At 36.9% G+C, this 19,945-nt stretch overlaps 1 protein-coding gene across 1 annotated transcript in view; it reads right to left on the minus strand.

Moving 5' to 3' along the window:
• Nucleotides 1–19,677, minus strand: part of TRPA1 (transient receptor potential cation channel subfamily A member 1) — a 37,461-nt gene extending 17,784 nt beyond the window's left edge. The window contains exons 1-13 of the mRNA XM_065053798.1: nt 19,310–19,677; nt 16,691–16,853; nt 15,265–15,440; nt 13,319–13,426; nt 12,788–12,896; nt 12,284–12,429; nt 10,670–10,806; nt 8,244–8,292; nt 4,305–4,404; nt 3,308–3,408; nt 1,853–2,022; nt 1,601–1,765; nt 146–260 (exon numbers count right to left, since the gene is read on the minus strand). Coding sequence (XP_064909870.1) covers nt 146–260; nt 1,601–1,765; nt 1,853–2,022; nt 3,308–3,408; nt 4,305–4,404; nt 8,244–8,292; nt 10,670–10,806; nt 12,284–12,429; nt 12,788–12,896; nt 13,319–13,426; nt 15,265–15,440; nt 16,691–16,853; nt 19,310–19,429 — 1,659 coding nt within the window. The 5' untranslated portion in view covers nt 19,430–19,677. The remainder of the gene's footprint in view (nt 1–145; nt 261–1,600; nt 1,766–1,852; nt 2,023–3,307; nt 3,409–4,304; nt 4,405–8,243; nt 8,293–10,669; nt 10,807–12,283; nt 12,430–12,787; nt 12,897–13,318; nt 13,427–15,264; nt 15,441–16,690; nt 16,854–19,309) is intronic.
• Between the last annotated feature and the right edge of the window lie 268 nt (nt 19,678–19,945).

Below are 19,945 nucleotides of genomic sequence, written 5' to 3' on the forward strand. Positions count from 1 at the left end.
TTAACAGTGGTGCAATATAAAGATTTTAAATCTGCCATAAGTAATGAAAGGCAGCACACAGTGGAAAACTGCTAATAGCATACCAGTACCATTTGGTCTAGAAGTAATAGCAGACAGAAACAAATAATGTTCTGTGAACACATACCCCTTCTTCATCCACTCTGTCGGTACACTTCACATTAGTATCCAAAATTATCTGCATTGTGCGAGTGTATCCACCAAAGGCAGCATGGTGCAGAGCTGTCCAGCCTTTATAATCACTTATATGTAGCAGTATAAAATTAGTAATTATACATGGAAAACTTTTTACAAATTTAAAGTAAATATAAGTGCCTTCTCCTCTGACTCAAATCTCTTTTCTTTGGCATGGCTTCTGCAGATATCTGCGCCTTCTGTCAACTATTATGTGATTATCAACGCATCATTTGGAAGTAAAAGGTTCAACTCAATAACAGTATTTGTGTCTCCCTCTATCCTTTCTTACCTCTCTATATTTCACTATACATCTGAATTGTGTCCATTTTCTTATATGTCTCTTGAAAATTACACAAATGCTTGCAATATTTTGTTACTAATACTTGGCAACACGTCTGGCATAGATCATAGACATATTATGGAATTTTGCATTTAAAGACAGTGAATATACAAAACATTATAAGCACACAAATCTATTCCTATTAGTATTACTTCTTCTTAGTAGAATGAGACTTACTCAGCCTTTTATAGCATAGAACCTACTGAGACATTTCTTTCAAAAATACCAGGTTTAAGTATAATTTAAGCCAAAATACATACACATATACATTTGTGCACATAGCTATACATACTTGCATATATATTTACTTATTTATGTATATGTATATTATCATCTCTGTCCTTGCTAGGTGTACTAGTCTAGCTAAGGACACTGGAAATAAAGGGTTTGACAATAGTCCATTTAGTGAATCCACTGCAGTCACAAATAACAAACATAAGACAGGTCTGTTTGCTAAAGGATCTCCTCAAAACACTTAAGCCCCCAGCTCCAAGGTGTAATTGCAGTGGACTTGGACACACAGGACTTGAAAGTTGAAGCTCTAGATTGTACCTTGGAAACAGGACTCTAATCTTTTGGTAGTTTTGGCTACAGGTGTGGGCATGGCAGCTTTTGTGGAGCTGCCAATGATCTTAAACCTGAAACCAAGACTCAGAGTGCAAGGCAAGTTGCCTGTGAACCACCAATCCTAAGAATCTCTATTCAAGCCTATAAGCGAAGCTGACATGATTATAATATTTCCAAACCTTTTTTTTTTTTTTTTACATCAAAAGGTTCAATATTCTTCTGTCAGTTGGATTTAGAGAAACCTCAGTTTCCCCAGTTTCAGAAGTCTTGCTTTACAGCTAGCCATGATTCTATGTGTCAGGCAGAAAAAAGGCACAATCAGCTTAGTTTTAAAAATATTTTACAAATATGCTCTTATATATTTATATTTGCATATATTCATATATTTTTTCATATTTTGTATTCACATTCATATTGTATAAACTTCCCAGCAGATGGACATAAAATGCAGGGTGGTAGCTCTTTTTTGCTTTAATGAATGAAAATCTGTATACTTACCAGAGAAAAAGGGCCCCTCTCTTCAGGAGAAACTGAACTACCTTCTCATGACCATTCTGGGCTGCCAAATGAAGGGGAGTCATTCCCTTCTTATCACCTTCATTCAAAAGTCTTGTGTCTTTCATATCTCTTATAAGTCGTTGACATGTATGGATGCGCCCATAGCTTTGAAAGATAAATATATAAATGAATGTCAAAGAAATACAGATGGAAAATTGGCATTGATTTCATTGCCTAGACTGCAATACTAACCTGGCAGCAAAGTGCAGTGGTGACTTCTTGTCCCTGCTCTTAGAGTAGATGGAAACGTTGAGGCTGAGTAAATTATTTACAGAGAGGGCCACACCCTGTCTGCATGCATAATGCAAGGGAGTGCATCCTTCATTATCTTCGTCCACTACGAGATTTTTAATATGTTCCATCTGTTACCCCCCAAAAAAAACCCAAAAGCACAGAATTACATTTATATCATTAATGTTCCACAGCTTCTAATAGCTTGTAACAATAGCATTAATACTTAGAAGCAGTATCTAAAAATAATAAACAAACTTTAGGAAAAGTAAATTTAGCAACGATGAGCATTTAATGTCTGCTGGTTCACCGTTTTTCAATAAACTACGGTTTGAAGAACACAGCAGTTTGCCACTCTGCACCCTTAACTGCAATCCATCCACAGTACAAATACACTACGGGAGATTCTTCTTTGCTGCCATTCAACCACAGCACTCATTGCAATCAGCAGAAGGCTTGGGTCAGCAGAAGGGTGGTCTATAGTCTGTATTCAGTAGCAGAACTTCTGGCTGTCAAGAACCAGCAGTACATTGGTTTACAGTGCCGTTTTATTTCCCCTGTTTCTCTTTCTCATCTTCATTTCCCTGTTTTTCCTCCATACCTTGTATAACAATATCCTATGTGTAGCCTTTTTAGAGAAACTAAAAATCTCCTCCCCTGGTCTACTTCACTCTTTTGTCTAAATTATTAGTGTGACAAATGACTAGAAAATCAATGCAGACAACTGAGAGTTATCACTGGTTTAAAACTGATTCTCTACATCAGCTGAAAAGGGAAGTTAAATCCACTCTGCATCACTAATCAAAGTTGCTTACAGATTTCAGCAGATGTAGTAAGATCAGTTATAATTGATTCACATTTAAAAAATTGCTTCTGGAGCTCTGGAGCCTAGCAAATTTAACTCTTTCAGGTGAGCCTGGCCCTAGCAGTATGAATGCTTCACCTCAGCATAGCCAAATACAAATCCATGTCTGAAATCCTTTTTAAAACTAAATCCAAGTCTTCATTACAGTCTAGTCCACAGAAAGCACATGTAGAATATGCTGTAAGCCATTTAAATCCTAGAATTTGATGGAATATGAATGCATCCCATAGCCTTACTGCATGCAAGCTGGGAAAATATAAGTGAAAAGTTCTATATTTTATTGCCTACCTCTTGAGCTATTCAATCCCCCAACAGCAAAATAATTTATGGGATTTTGTTATTCCTTTGCCTGGCAATAAGAAAACTGTATTATTGGCTTTCAAATGTTTTCATGAGAGATATTTACCTCTTCAAATTATTTTCTGTGACACCAGGCAACTTAACAAGTACCACAAACTTTTACAAATATTCCACAATAAAATGGTAGTTGTTTTTTTCTTCACTTTTTCTAGTAAGGGTAGCAGAAAGACACAATTTGATGCTTACTGTACCTGCAGAAATTTCTCATTCAGATGCTGCAATCCTCCAGGTTGCAATACCGTCAAATGCAAGAAATTCCGACCCAGATGATCTTTTAATGATACATTTGCTCCTAGATAAATATGGAAATAAATACCAGCAACTTCAAAACTGCTGGCCCCTGGCACTAACTGGTGGTGTTTAAGACAAAGAAACAAATGTTGAACAAACATGTTTATAAATCTATAAAATAACAAATATTATATCAATTCAACATTATAACATATAATTTTACTTACCAAAAAAACCCCACTGACACTCAGATTTCATTGTTACCTCAAGTGCGTATGCATTTTATATTTCGTTGCAGCATTAACATTTATGTGGGGCCTTTTCATTCAGAGATACCCGCAAATCAGGAGATAATTTAAAGATGCAGGTAGTCACCTCTTCTCACCTTTTAATGTTGCGACCTTGTAACAGCTTCAAAACTTATTAACAAATTAACAAAATTCTTATGAACAAAATCAGTTACGTTACTATTAACAAGAGGAAATAGAGTAACAATAATGAGCTTGCACCGAAAGTGCTGCAATTGAAAGATATTGCTCATTTTCAAGGTGACTGTGTTTACATAAAATCACAGCTGACACTTGACATATGGGCTTTAATACTTAAAGACGGCTGGTATAAAAGATGACTCTCTGTAAGTGGTGTAGTTATTCCACATCATTTTGTGAACTGCTGAGGAATGCAGGGATGGACTGCCAGTGCCACCTCTACCTTGAGAAGCCTGGCACATGGCACACACGTTTCCCTACAGCCTCTTCACTCTGTATTAAAAAGGGTGAAACCATCACCATAATTAGTCCTTTATCTCAGGGGATACCAGCACTGTGCAGCTGTTTAGGTCAACTGTTCCTGGACTGTATGCAGCAGTACTGAATTGAAACTGAGAGGAAAGTTAGTCACAGGTTTAACATTTATGAACCCTGCTGAAATGAAGTATAAGCATATATTCTTTCTTACCTTTTGAGAGCAGTAAATTCACAATTTTCCATGATGCACAGGAAGTGGCCAACAGAAGTGGGGATCGACCTTCTATGTCAACACTATCAATATTAGCCCCCTGCAATAAAGAATTTCAAGTTTATAATGAATAATGAATAAATGGAATTTTAAAATGGTGCTGCTCTTTATAAGCATACCAGAATTACAGGCATTCTGGTAACTCCAGATAAGTTCTAACTATCAGCCACAGCCCAGTCATCTATATATATGTAAATTTAGACACCTAAATAATAGTGGCCTACTTCTAGGTATACTGAACTCACAACTCACGGTCTTTTGTTAGAGTACCTTTCTATGCGTTTAAATGCTCAAAATATTTAATTCTAACTTGAAAATGCTGGGATTGAAGCTCTGGAAAAAACCACAAAAATTGCAGACCTTTTGAACGACATGGTCCTACCTATCAAACAATTAGCAGAACAAGACCCTTCTAAACCTCTACGCCAGGGGTGTCAAACTTATTTTCACCAGGGGGCCACGTGAGCCTCACAGTTGCCTTTAAAGGGCTAAATATAATTTTAAGGCTGTATAAATGCAGCTACTCCCCTGCTCTATGCTAGGCGAATACTGTTCAAGAAGTAATGCATCCAGAGACTAGCATAGTTCCATCTGTATAGCTTGATCTATCTTCATTTTCTATTCTTCTTCATCATCTATATAAGACAAGTTAATTTGGACCCAAAAGAGCTGTATCAACAGCATACACATTTTTATTCTCCAAACTCAAAGTTTTTGATATGACCTTTCTCCTTAGGGGAAGCACAAAGACTGGAATGTGATATTCTGGCAAAAGCCCAGTTTAGCTGTTTTGTCTATTTTTGCACAAGTCGCATATTGCCAGATCATTGTGTTCACTGTGCTCACAGCATCACTGTGATCGTATCAGCAAAACACTACGAGCATAAACATATCTATCTAAAAATCCCACCAATGAGGGAGTATGAAGATACAATTAAATTAACCAATAAGAGGTACGTTTATTTTATGATGTTTGAGATATAATTTTTCTAGATATTGAGTTGCTAGTCAAATTGGCTGAGTTGAAAAAAAGTACACAAAAAAAAATCCATTTTATTTCAGGTAATATCCAAAGATCACTGAAAAAAAAAAATCAATGGGAGTTTTTCTATTAACTTCCATCATCTTTGGATCCAGTCCTAATACAAGAGAGAATTAGTCATAATCATGAGCAATATTTACTTTACAGGACAATAAAACTTGTAATGCAGTAACATGAAACATTTAATAAAGGTACAATGATTACCACAGAGAACAGGAAGCTTCCAGTGTATGTTGATGAAATGTTTGAGAATAACACATGAGGATCATTTCCCCAGTTACATTTCTACAAGGCCAGACGAATCTCTTCAAAATGTTCTTATTAAAAATATTCAAAGAAACAGAAACCTTTTTTATCCAAGTGGTTCATTCGTTTCAGTGAATGCAGGAACAGCAATTTCCAGTTAATAAATCTTTAATCACCTTCCTTCCAGCTAACATCATTGCTCAGCCTTCAGCAAAATTAAGTCAGCAGCATTCATCATTATTTAGCACAATTAGTAACTTTTACATTGTTATACATATTTACCACATTTATGAGGCAGATAAATTAAGAGATTGTAAATTTAGTTTCTGAACTCCTTTTACTTTTGCATTTATATATTAGTATATATGAATTAAACATGCATTATTATAAGATATGATGTGAATATTGTAAATATCAATTTGTATTGACATAAATTTAATCTTTCAATTTTCTTTCAGCGAAAACAAAAGAAGTAAAATGGGAAAAAGGAAGTCCAGAAAAATGAAGTAAGAAAACATGTAAAATACTGCTTATTTACTTTGACTAAGCACGTTTCAATAAAATTAAGTAAGTAAACTCAGGAAACACCAGATATCTCAATGGTAAATTCTCCAGTACACAAGAAAAAAATAAACACTGAAAGATGCAAAGAAATTGCTTAGATACTTGCTAAATCATGACAACTTTCTGATTTTCATGGCATTCTTCTTTATAGTTGTATACATAACTTGCAAGTACAACAACAATATTTGCATACACAAACCAGATACTGTACACCTGTCAAATATGACAATGGCCACTTGGACATTATTGTTAAATTCACTGTGCTTAAAATGCTTCATTTGCAAACCAATTTGTAAGGAGCATTTCTTTAAAGCTACAAAATTTTGTAATGTTAAGAAGTTGAAAATATTGATCTAGGTTTCTGTCTTTTCTCTTTTTTAAGGCTTCAGTTAGCCTTCAGTCATAGCAAACCACAGCTGTACATCTCATCAGAACAGGAGCATGTGCTCTTTGGCATGTTATGTTGAGGCCAAGTGCAAAATAATGAAAAGTTCTGCAAGAAATACCTGTAGAATTTGATTCTCTGATTTTTAGGTAGGACATTGACCTATAACTTAAAAAAGGATGGTGCAAGTCAAATGTAAATGGCAGGCAAAGTGTGCCTGGATGGTTCTGTTTAGCATAGATATTATCTTTTCTATCTAGAAGACCTAGATGTAACACTCCATGCGTTTACAACCGTTTTTATTTTCAGACATTAACAGTACCAAAAATAAGATAAAGGAAATGATAATTGTAAGTTAATGTGCATGAAATGTGGATGTTTAATAAATAAAATAAGCAAATTTTGTTCTTTATTTAAACCAGAGAACCATTCTGAACTGGAATTTGCTGTTCCTTTTGAGCAGTAACATTGCTTCACCTTTTCTTTTTCGCCCTCATGCAGCACAGGTGATCTCTAGTGATGTTGCCAGGAGTCCAGGAGAGCAGGCAGCACAGGCTGCACGTGCTGCACCCCACTAGCCCCAGCTGGCATATTTTCATCTATTCCCAGACAAGGTGAATGAAAACAGTCCTAAAGCTCCAAAAGTAATTCACTTTATCTAGAAAGCCAAACAAACCCTCAGCATAGATTCTATAGAAGAGGTCAAAAAAGTCAAAATGACACTTGAGGAATAAAAGCTCATTCTTAGCAAATGCTTTGTTAAAGATATTCCCTCATCCTTACAGATGTAAAACTTGTGTCTGTATTTCTCAGATAATAATTTCTGTAGATAGGTTGTTTTGTCAGACAAGTTTAAGCAGTCAAACTGCATCATTTTATATCTGAATTGAAAATAAGCACAACATCTAGTTCTGACTAAATCCAATCCCTATAATAGAGGTTCTGAGAAAAGTAAAACTGTATGTGGAAGATAATTTTTCTGAATATAATTGTCATGAAATTAAGCAAAAAACATAAACATAAATAAAATGGAAAAGAAGTCTGCTGACTTCTGAAAATTTCCTCTGCAGAATGGAGCATATAACGGTTGTATTACCCTTAGTTTAATAGGTATAAATGGACACTTGGAGCATAGCCAGAACATCCCCTGTTACGTTTCTTTTCTTTCTCCCTCGTAATTATTCAGTGAAGAAACATAACCAAATTACACAGAGTAAAAAACATTTCTAGATCATGCACAGACTTCAATGTATGCCTATGTGATCCCAGAACAATCATATGTACATACTTCAAATAAAGGTTAAATTCATGCATGCTTAGCCTTTATTTCATATTTCATATCCTAAAAGTGAGGATGACTGAACCAGTTTGTCATATCTGGTAAAAGGTGTTTATAAAACCTTTCTGAGTAAGTAAAATGGAAATACAAATGCAAGTTTTCATCTTCTGTAACTGCAGGATGCTGTTATGGAGCCATAACAACCACTGTACTGCAACTGTCAATTATGCATTATGAAATATAGACATATATCTAATTAACCTATACTTGAGAATACATTCTCCTTTATGAATTTTTCTATGCAGACCTGTAGTAATATATAACAATAAACTCTATAAACATGTTGCTTGATTAAATATTTACCATTGAAATCAAATATTCTGCCAGCTCATAGTGATCAAACAATGCTGTCCTGTGGAGAAAAAAAATGAAAAATTCAGTAACATTAGAAAGGACAATGAAGTTTCAAGCCAAAGGCTAGTGTTTTTCTCCATGTGCAACATTTTCTAGTATTTTCAAATTAATACATTTAAAAATAGACAGAGAGATACCTTTATTACATAATTCATTTTAATAAATTGTTTTCATTTTTGTAATGGAGTTTTGTTTTTAAGCTAAGTTCAGTTCAATTAATACATTGAAAACTCACTGCAGGAAACAAAGACCTCATTGGTAAGTCAACAGGTATTTTACAACTGTTTTTAACAAAACAAGTAATTTCATATGTGAGATCTTCCGCTGTACCACACAAGGTCAATATAAAATTCCATAAACTCCAGACTCAGTTTGTTTCAGGCAGATTAGAGCCTCAAATCCATTTTATTGTTCTGATCTTCAAAAATAACTTGCTATATTTTTTGTGTAATAACTCTAGAGTGGGTTTAAAATGGAAATGACTATATGTATTCTTACTGTGGCAGACAGGTCTACTTGAGAAAATCTGAAAATGTTTGATACACTGATATAAATCCTGGTGACATTAATTTACTAAAAATATTTTAAAGATGTCTATACATGTGAAAAAATCTTAGTTTTTATTTTACAGTAAGACAGGGAATTATATATTATAGAAAAAAATGTAAAAGCAGGAAGTATAGTACAATTAATACAGACACTCTGTTTTCAGAAGTCAGACTTCTCTTCAATATTTTAACTCAATTAACAAAACAGGAGGACAGTTCCAAGGCTGCTGTATATCTCACAGATAACAGTTCCCTTAGCATTCATTATAAGAGGTAAGAACCCAGGGTGTACTATAGTTAGAACTGATTACTCAAAAGATGTATTTTAAAAGTCATGTCATGGTTCCAAGTACGTAGAGATACATTCGTTATCTGTAGTAGACCCGTCCAGCCAGCCATAAATATCAAATGCTTCACACACACTAAGTCATTCTGTAAAATATTTAGATGGAAACATGACAGTAGGATTGTGAAAGGATCAAGTCCTCCCTATGCTTCACTGCTCCTTCACTTCTGAACAAGTTAACTTTCCTATACAGTTTATTTATATTTTGATAAATCTGGGTGACTTTCTACCTTTCTGATGATTCTTGATAGTATTTTTTTTCCTGTTTCACAGACACAGGTTGCAAGAGTGCCATTCTTTTTCTAAGATTTTCCCAAGGACAATCATTTTCATGGATATGACAGCCAGTTATCTATTCAGTAGTATGTTGTGTCTGCACAAGTTTCTTTGGCATTTGGCATCGCTTTGTCTTCAATCTTGTTCTACCGTGGTAGCATTTCCAAGTTTACCCAAACCAATCTTAACTTTACAACACACTCTCCTTTTAATTGCTTCAATTACCTTTGAATCTTTCCACTTCATACAATGTCCAAAGAACAATCATCTCCACTGCCTCTGACTTTCCACTGATTATTTCATATTGTAAAACTTCTTGTAGAATAACACTGTAAAATTATTACACTGAAATGCAGTGAGACATATCTTTCTTACTAAAAAAAGCATAGATGGGAAAATACACTATCTTCCATAGAGTTGGTAGTCAGCACATTTAATGAAGCATCTTTCTGCTACAGAAGACTGAGGAAACTTCTCCACAGCCTAGTGCTGTAGTTTCAAATGTGCTGTGAAAGACTAGAAGCCTAGACCAGGGATGTCAAACTCATTTTCACCAGGGGCCACATCAGCCTCGTGTTGCCTTCAAAGGATTGAATGTAGTTTTAGGACTGTATATATTTATTACATTTGGCCCTTCGAAAGCAACAACGAGGCTGATGTGGCCCCCCGTGAAAATGAGTTTGACACCCCGGTCTAGAGGATTATTCCATACACAAATTTGATCTGCAACTTTGTCGTCATAGGGAAGTGAACCAATATTTACTTGCAGCTGATCAGGCATAAGACAATCCTTTAGAGAAAAAAAAAATATTACTTTTCATTCATTTTCTGGAGAACATAACCACATCAAATGAGGGCATTTGTTCCACAACACAACAGTTCTTAATAATCCCATTAACTTGTTAACCCACTACTTCACTGGAGTAAATTTTCTATATAAACTCTTAGTGACAATTCCTTGATATGGTTTCAAGGTAACTGCAACTGTTTTGATTTTTGTATCAGCACCAAAATCTTTAACGCTCTGACCAAATTATTGCCTCTTTCATAGTGTACTAAAACCATCCCCCATCCCATGGAGAAATTCCAGCCCATGAGGAAGGGTGTTCTAAAGTATGCTATATAAAGTATAACTGGGTGCTGAGAATAACTGAGAACATCATGGCTCACAATTAATAGTGAAGTCTGGCAGAGCAGCCTCATACCTGTGAAGCAAAGTTTCCTTATTCCCGTCTACAGCATCAATAATAGATTCATCGCCAGCATAGGATGACATCATTAACTTTACAATCTCTGTTGCTCCTTGAGTGGCAGCAAAATGAAGTGCTGTGCATTTTTCATTCTGTAAATGGGAAAATAAAACATGTAAATTTTTAAACCTCAACAACTTAACTTTCAACCTAGTAAACATACTAGCAATCTAGCCCAGGATTTGCAGCTCCTAAATGCCTAAATTCTATGCAAGTAATGAAACTTTAGTCTTTAGCTAAAATAGTGGAATTCCAAAGAGATCTTAAAGACCAGAAAAGACTAATCAGACAGTTTTAAAGGATTACTACAAAGCTCATTATTCTATGCCAAGTCCTAAGAGATGAGATAATTACACTCTTAATAATATTATGTAGTTGAATTAATAAACAGACACACAGAGCACCATTTCATAAAAAAGATGAAGCAAAGGAAAACTAGAGAAAACCGTAGGTAGACCAGTACAAATGAATAAGCAAACAAATATGCCCATATAATATAGAAAATGCATTATTTTAAAATGTTTTTCAGTTTCTTAAATGGAATCTCCCTCAGATGTTGTTCTTAATAAAAAAAAAAATAAAAATCTGCAGGTTAAAAGTAGCTTGGTCTAGTATGTTATTAAACTATTATAAGCTAGACAGCCATAAAATTATTAAGCAATAAATAAATTATTAGAAAAAGATTAGCCAAAACAGGATTTCATTTAGCTAGATGAGACAAACTAGATTTGATACATGTCTGAGGGTTTTGACTTTCTCCTTTTTAGAACAGAAACGTTTCATTGCATTGGAATGAGCTTTTCTACAATGTCTTAAGCATTCTCAAAATTGTCTTACCCATAAAAAAATTGGCAATATAAATCATATCATTGAAAAGCTGTGTGTTCAAAGGATCAAACCAATAAAAGAAGGCTAAACCATGTTTATCTTTGCTCTCATGAGTTGATCTGAGCCTTGCAAACAATTCAGTTAGTGATAGGTATCTTCTGAAATGTTTATTCATCATGAAGCTGGACACAGACCATTGCACCAAAAGTACCATGGTAGCAGCAGCAGCATCACAAATTTGTGCTTGTTTACAAAGAAGACACTGTAAAAGCCAGAGCAAGGCTGAGGATAAATAAGGATGAGAAAGGGTCACACAGAAGATCTCATTTCTGAGAAAAGACATGGCAGGTGTATAGAAAAGACTTAGTGAAGAAGGCTGTACCGTTCTCCAGAGTGTTCCCCAACACTCCACCCGTTTATGACTCAAGGACTTTCTGAGATGGAGGGAATGCCACTGTATTCAGTAGCTGAGGACTGATTTTTCTTCTATGGATCTGCCCAAAAGCATTTTGAATCCATGCAAAAGTTTCATTGCCACAACATCCTACACGACTTCCGTAAAGAAACCTGCCATTTTGCCTGATGTGAATGAGAGACTTGTTTTCATTTGCTGCTCCCTAGGTTTTGCATTGGAAGAGACAATGAGCAATTACTATCTGCTCACCTTTTTTCATACCACTTAGAGATTCAGAGTTATCTCAGTTTCATCAAAATTATATTACACCCCAATTAAAGTTTTACCTGTTTTAGATCAATTTGGGCTCCAAATTCAATGCACATTTTAATCATTTCAAGGTCCCCACTTTGAACTGCCAAATGAAGTGGACTGCACTTTCCGTTATTGGTAAAATTGATGTGGGTTTTAGCAGAGTGACCCAATTCTTCACCTGGGAAATGAAAATAAGTGGATATTTTTCAAGCAAGAAAGATACCAGAAGCTATCAAGGCTTTCAAGACAAGTATATTAACTGTGGAATAATATCCTCCCGCTCAAAATATGAACCTTTCACATCGATCGCTAAACAATGGATGGGCACACATTTACAAAAGCAGTTAAGCTGCTGCTGCAATCCTACAAAAGTTACTAGCATGAATTGCCCATAGGAATAATTGCATTAGCTTCTTGTAGGTTCAATCACAGTTATAAGTGCTTGTTTGCATGGTTCTTTGAGAATTGAAGCAGAAAACTGGTAACACTACTATAAATAATAAATCTTACTGATGGCTTGGGAACAATGTATTTACCTTTTTTTAAAAGAATTTCCATACATGTTTTTGCACCTGAAAATGCAGCTGCATGGATAGGCATACTTCCGGTTTTGTTTGGTTTACATATTTTCCCTCCATTTTCAATCTGAAAAATAATGTCTGGAAATAGCTTAATGACATACAGAAAATTCTGATTAATGATCATACTCTTACAGGTACAGTCTCCTGGGTGGCTGTCTCCTCTTTTTTTATGTTGTATATGCATTGTGAAGTTTATACATAAACCTCTTTTGCATGTTATATGCATACATCGATACATACATGTGCTTCATTTTGTGTTCTGATGACATTCAAAACCAGTTTAAGTTTTCTCTGTTTGCCACTCAGATATATTTATATATGCTCTTAAAACATTAAAGTTTGTTAGCAAACTTGAATATTAGTAACTTGAATATTAGGTCCATGATTAACCTTCCTTCATTGAACAAAGACAGAACACAGGAACGGGATAACACTGCATCAAGATAAACAGAATCACATCAAAATATGACAAATAATTACACCTACCAGGAGTGTCAGTGCTTCAGGATTATCCTTGTAACATGCTACAATTAGAGGTGTGTTCCCTGCTTCACCTTCCAAATTAACATCTGTACTGCTATGCTGGACTAAAATCTAAATGTATAAGAAAACAGTCAGTCAACCATATGTCAAATACAACAGTAACAACACAGAACTATTTGACTACTTTTGTTTATCACTCATAGCACTCTTGCGACTTATTCTTTTTGCATGTCAACAGCCCACAATGCAGAGGAAGGACAAAATGAAGGAGAATGTAAAAATAGGCAGGTGAAAAATGCAGGTGAGAACAGACAAAGAAAAGTAAAATTCTCTACAGTAAACAGCTGTGTAACTGGGATAAACACTGCACATAGCTGCAGAATATCTTGAAGTTTTATTTAACAGTTTCCCCAATACTGGGAGAAAATCTTTTCCGTGGCAAATTGCAGATGGTGATTTTCAACTGAAGTTTGTTACAATGTCTTGTAATATTTTATATTCCCTGGAAAGTTGCAATGTTGTAGGTGCTACTCAATTAGGCATCTCTTAAGACAGTTATATAAGATCAAGGGAAATGGGACTTGGTGAGAACAAGGACCCTTCCAGCCCTGAAATCCTGCTTCAATACCAATGTTAACAGCTCACACCAGGCTACCAGTGTCACCAAGTACCTCTGTGACTGCTTCCAGCACTTTTAGACAAGCAAAGGATCTGTAAATGAAAATTATGATACTGCACCTCATATTCATTCATCTATCAACATATTTATTTAATTATCTTTCAGTAATTCCAATGAATTTTTCTGTAATGGAAGAACTGGCACACTTTAATCACTCTCAAGCAATTTGACAATAGAAACCAAAGGAGAATTAGTTTGAATACACAAAAGAGTGGGGAAAAATGAGAGCACATATTTAGCCAAGAGCAGAGCAGAGCAGAGCTGTAAAATAACCCACACCCAGAACATGACACAAAGCCCATTTTAAAAGTATAATTGTATTTCACATTTTATTGTTCTTAATTTATAATAAATAGAGATTTTGTAAAAGATCTGAGGACAGTGAAATATTTAAGCACTGAAAATCTCTAAAGGATTTTAAGTCTTGAGTACAGGAATAGGTTTTTCTCCTTCTTTTGTTTGGATGAACGAGAAAAGGAGACAAATTTAAGGGAAAAACAAGTGATGTGGTGCTAAGGTTGTATTCACCTGGTAAATTCAAAAACTTAACAAATTCTAAAACTCTATTCAAATGCTGCATATGGAGTGAAAACATTCTCATTGCACTGGACAATTTTGAAAATTATGAAATTATGAAAATTATGAAAAAATATGCTGCTTAAAATCTCAATGCTGTTGCTATTTTACGAGGTTCAAATCACTCACCTTAGTAATTTCTTCACAACATATTTCTGTGATTTTTAATTGCAGGTGTAGTTCTGCTATTATTCAAATTATTATTACAGTGTTATTTTTAAGAACTGTGTTTTCTGATTAATTTTAATCTGGTTTTCATAAAAAAAAGGTAATACATTAGTTTTAAGAAAATTTTTATACTTCTATGACTTCCTATACAGTTGTAAAAAACAAAAAATCAGAGCAAAAACATTTGAAATAACACATGTCTACATGCAATTTAGTCTTTAAAAGAACCTTTTTTAAAGAAAATTCCTTGTGTTTGGAGAATTTAAAAGAATTTTTCACAAAACACAACGACTACTCTCACCGCACAAATACCAGTATTTGTGCTATCAGAAAAATTAGTAAGTTACTTTTTACTTGCTGTGGTAAGAGGACACAGACATTTCTATAAGCCTCATGTGTTACACATCAGGGTCACTAAATAAAGCATGCGAGGAGATGAAGCGTATATAAACAAGGTCATGTTCTGCAGGCAGCTGCTGTTGAGCTACTTATCAATTCTGTATATTTATATGGACTTTAGACTTACCTTAACAATTTCATTATGCAGGGACTGCACGGCCATATGCAAAGGTGCCATCATATTGGCATTGAGAATGTTTGGATTGGCTCCTCTGCTGAGCAGCAAACTAACACTTTCCACCTGGTTTTTCTTTGTGGCCCAGTGCAGTGGGGTATTTCCAGAAGAATCCATCACATTTAATACTAGGTCAAATGAGAGAAAACAAAACAATACCAAAGCAAAACCATCAAATATTCTGATCTCACTGAAAAAAAGTTTCTTCAAGGGAGGTTTATGTCTGTGCTACTACATTTCTTAGAAGACAAAAAGCGAAAGAGTGTATGTGACACAGTGCATTGTGCTAAATTAATTAAATATTTTGCTGAATCCACAGTATTTGTTAGAGAGGTGTGAGGTGTGAAACATCTGTCTATTTTTTGCCTATTATTATACATTTTTTTGTTCGGCCAACGATTACTTGATTTCCCTCTTGTCTCCTCACTTTCCTATCTTATTTGACTGCAGCTATTGCTTTAGAGACTGCACAGAGCAACTGTGTGAATAACTAAAATAAGAGATAATAAGTGCTTGCAAATTGAAAGAAGATTAAAGATCATATCTATTCTGATTCACTTAAGAACACAGAAGCAAGCCAGCTCATGCTAGTTATAACACTGGTCTGTTCTACACATATATTCTGATCTTCAAACCGGCAAATGAACTTCAACAAATATTCTGAAAAATAAAGATAAAAATTATACACTGAAAAGAAAAACAATATATTTCAGCCAGAATAACCTAAAATTAGATTAGCCATCATTAGAGGTGTAAAAAATGTGCTTTTCAGGGCCTTCACAAATTTGCTCAGTAGCCCACATCTATCAGTGGAGTTTTATGTAGTTCACAATGTTTATTAAAAACTACTGAACAACACCTTTTACAGAGTGTAGTTCCATCATTTGAGGTCCTGTGTTCTCCTACATATCTTCCCTAAATTGCTTTAGATGGCCTATTTCATCAAATGTTTATTCTTCCTTACTACAAAGTAAACATGATGACAACTTGAATGACAAGTATAAGGAAACAGATTACTTCTCTTCTACATTTACAGTAATCCAAGTGTTAACAAAAGACACATAAAGTACGTAAGGAAAACAAAAATTCGGGCCTCCTGTACTTCACTGCAGTTTTCTTTTTCATATCTGAAGACCATAAATCTGAGTCCCAAACTAAATAAGATATACAGACTCACTGCATTAGAGAGAAAACAGTCCTAACATAACAAGGGTGATCCAAATCACACACAACACACTGCAAACTATGGCAGTTTGAACTATATTTAAATCTATAGATGTAGACAACACGTACCAGTTCTGCTTCAAGTGGATAACAAACACTGATTAGTGAACTTTTTTATTCTGTTAAGTACAATGGTTCATAAAATGTGTGTTACCTTCGGAGGAAGAATCGTCCATGATCAACTGCATTAATTCTATTTGACCTCCTTCTGCAGCGTGATGCAGTGGGGTGGCATTTAATTCATCCACTTTGGTAAGTCCAGAACGATTCTTCTTAATGAAGCTCCGTAGCCTACAGGCACTTCCATCTGAAATCACCTATTTTTGGACACAAATATTCTAATATTCTCATTAATAGGCAAGATGTTAGCAGTGCTATAACGTGTTACTATGGGCATGTTACCACTCAATACTTCTCTCCCAGCTGTTTAGTTTCAGAGAGAAATACATAAATCCTGATCATATTGAGTCAACAGCAAAACTCTGATTGATTTGATTGATTACAAAATCAGACCCAGATGAGAAACAATGCAAAATTAACAAAAATGGAAGTTAACTTGAATATATCTTATGAGCTCAAAATCCTCCTTCAACCACAGAAAATTTCAAACAAGCAAATTCATGACTTACTGTGTTATACTCTTTCCAGCTGTGGCCACGTCAAATAAACTCAACAAAGAGGAAAAGTTAATAATCTTGATAAATTCCTTTTCTAGACCTTTCTGTAGAGACTGATATTATGTCCCGGGCTTTCACATTCAGCTGTTGGGTTCCTGTGATGTTCTTTGCGTCAGAGCAATCAATAAATTTCTTCATTTCAAGAGTATCCTAAGCACATCCCATGAGCTACTCAGTCTGAAACAACCCAGCATCTTCACAGCGTAGTATAGAACCCCCTCCAACATCTCAGCCCACAGACACCTCCCTGGTACAGCACTTTGCAACCAAAGCGGACTATAAAAACCCTGCTGGTTCTTACTTTACGATGTTCTCCAAATATTTTTGTTAGAGTGTTTCAAAAACAAAATTGGGAGGAAAAATAAAAGGGGGGCGGGGGGAAGGGAAATCCACATTAAAAGTAGTGCAAACCATCCCAAAAACGTGTAAGGAAGCAAAACGTAAAAAAAAAAAAGGTAAATACCTTAAAAACACTGTTCCCTCCTCAGCTGCAAAAGAAAAGGAAAACTTTGCTCTCCAGGATCTCCTGAGCCACAAAGACTCAACAATTTTTGCTGTCATTACCAGGCAGCTCATTCATACACATAAGCACATGTTTAATTTCCTTCAACTTAATAGTCCCATTGACCTCACTGAGGTTATTCATCTCAATAATGTTACAAATGTGTTTAAAGGTTTAGAAGACTGGGGCCAAATACAGCGGTAGCATCTGCTTCAAAAGTGCAATTAGAAAAAGCTAATAGAAAACTGGTGGTATTGTGGAAAGGGTATTTAAGATTACTCAACTGTCATAAAGATAAGAGGTCAATCACATACCTAGATATCTATATGTTTTATACACATCAAAAAGCTATTTAGGAAAACCATATTACAGAGACCAGTATCTTCTATTCCTTCTTGTATTCTAATTTAATTTTAATTGAAATGAATTTCAAATCTTTGTATTTATTTAAACCACGTTTCACCACTCTTTACATTGGAATTTTTTGTCAATGCAAGCCAAAATGTGTCTAAAATGTGGCACGATACTTTCTGCTAAAAAAAAAAAATCATCCAATGTTGCAATCTTTCATTAACAAAAGTAGGAAAGGAAGAAATAAGTTTTTGGTTGTTCAAAACAGCAAAGCAAGCTATTTTAAACAGCAGCTCCTTTGCACTTCTCCTGAAGAGCTCTGTAGTGGCAGATCACACACCAGAGTGACAAGCCGGGTCATACTTAAGAGGTGTTGCTCGGGACTACAGCTAGCACACAGAAAACAAGGCTGGAAATGACCTCAAGAGGTCTTTAAAAACCCATCCACATCCTCTGTCAAGTTTGTTTTGCCCGCTCTTAAAAACCTCTGAAGTTACCCAAGTCATCTCTCCTGTAAGCAACTTCCTCCTTTGCCTAATTCTTATTCTTAAAAAAGACTTCCCTAGCATTTGGTCTAGGTCTTCCTAACTGCAATACGAATATATCACTTGTCCTATTCTCTGTGGAAAAGGGAAGATGTTACATCCTTCATGGCAGCTATTTTGCCGCTGGTTCCCTTTCCCTTCATAACAGCTCCACTGCTTCTAAACCTTCCTCTTGTGACATTTTTGCTGGACGGTATATTCATTGCCACCATGACCTCTGGACCTCCCTCTAAGAGGGGGACTCCTGGGGAGCCCCACGGCAGCCACCTGCCACCCACCACCCACCCCTACACTCCCCTTTTGGCTGCTCCCCTTTCGCGTTCCCACTAGCCCTGGTCCAGACTTGGCCATACAATGTCATAGTGTCCTGTGCCTTCATGTCCCACGGCCAGTGCAGCTTCCAGCCTGTCCCCCACCCCTCACAGACCCACAGATGAGTGAGGAGAAAGTGGCCTCTGGGAAGAAAAGGTCTCTGGGACGCCAAGCTTGCACAGCTGCCTCCAGAGTCCCCGCACACTCTCTCCCACTTCCCCCTCCATCTTCACCCCTCCTTGCCCCAACGCGCTCACATGAGCCCCAGTCTCGGGCACCACTAGGTGCCTCTGGCAGGCTCGGCTGTCCCGAGGCTGTGCCCTCACACCCACACCTGCCACCCAGCCCTCGGCACCCCCACTTCCTCCGCTCCCCTCCGCACGCACCTTGAAGACATCCTGCGAGGCGACGGAGGCGGCATCCGCCTCGCAGACGACGCCCTGGTAGGAGCTGGAGCCGGCCGCCTTCTCCCGCGACTGGCAGAGCCGCAGCAGAGAACGCTTCATGGCGCCCGCCCGCCCGGCTCCGAGCAGCGCCTTCCCCGCCCGCTCCGGAGACCTGCGAGGCAAGAGACCGAGTGACGACCGGCGCCGGGGCCGCGAAGCCAGCCCGCCGGAGCGGCGGTGGCGGGAGGCGGGGAAAGCGAGCGGGGGCGCTCCCGGGAAGGCGAGCCGCTCCCCGCCGGGCGGCTCCCCCTGCCGAAAGGCAGGTCCCGGGGGCGCGGAACGCCCGTCCCTCAGGGGACACCGCCTCAACTCGTGCTGGACGGGCGCTTGGTCGGTCGGCGACTGTGCCCGGCTGTGGAGCTGCGACGGGCAGAGGCGCCGCCGACGGCGTCAGTTGCGGGAGGGGGCGATGAGATCTCCGCTGCGTTTTGGGTGGTGCTTTTTTTTTTCATCCCCCGGTTGGGCATCTGGCAGTGCCAGAGATCTCTGGAGATGAGCGCATCTGCACATGCAAGAAGCATGTTGTGCAAAACTGGAAATAAATAAATGCGGTACAAACCGGGAGCAGCGAAATCA

Source organism: Columba livia, chromosome 2, assembly GCF_036013475.1.
Source record: "Columba livia isolate bColLiv1 breed racing homer chromosome 2, bColLiv1.pat.W.v2, whole genome shotgun sequence".
NCBI classification, from domain to species: Eukaryota; Metazoa; Chordata; class Aves; order Columbiformes; family Columbidae; genus Columba; species Columba livia.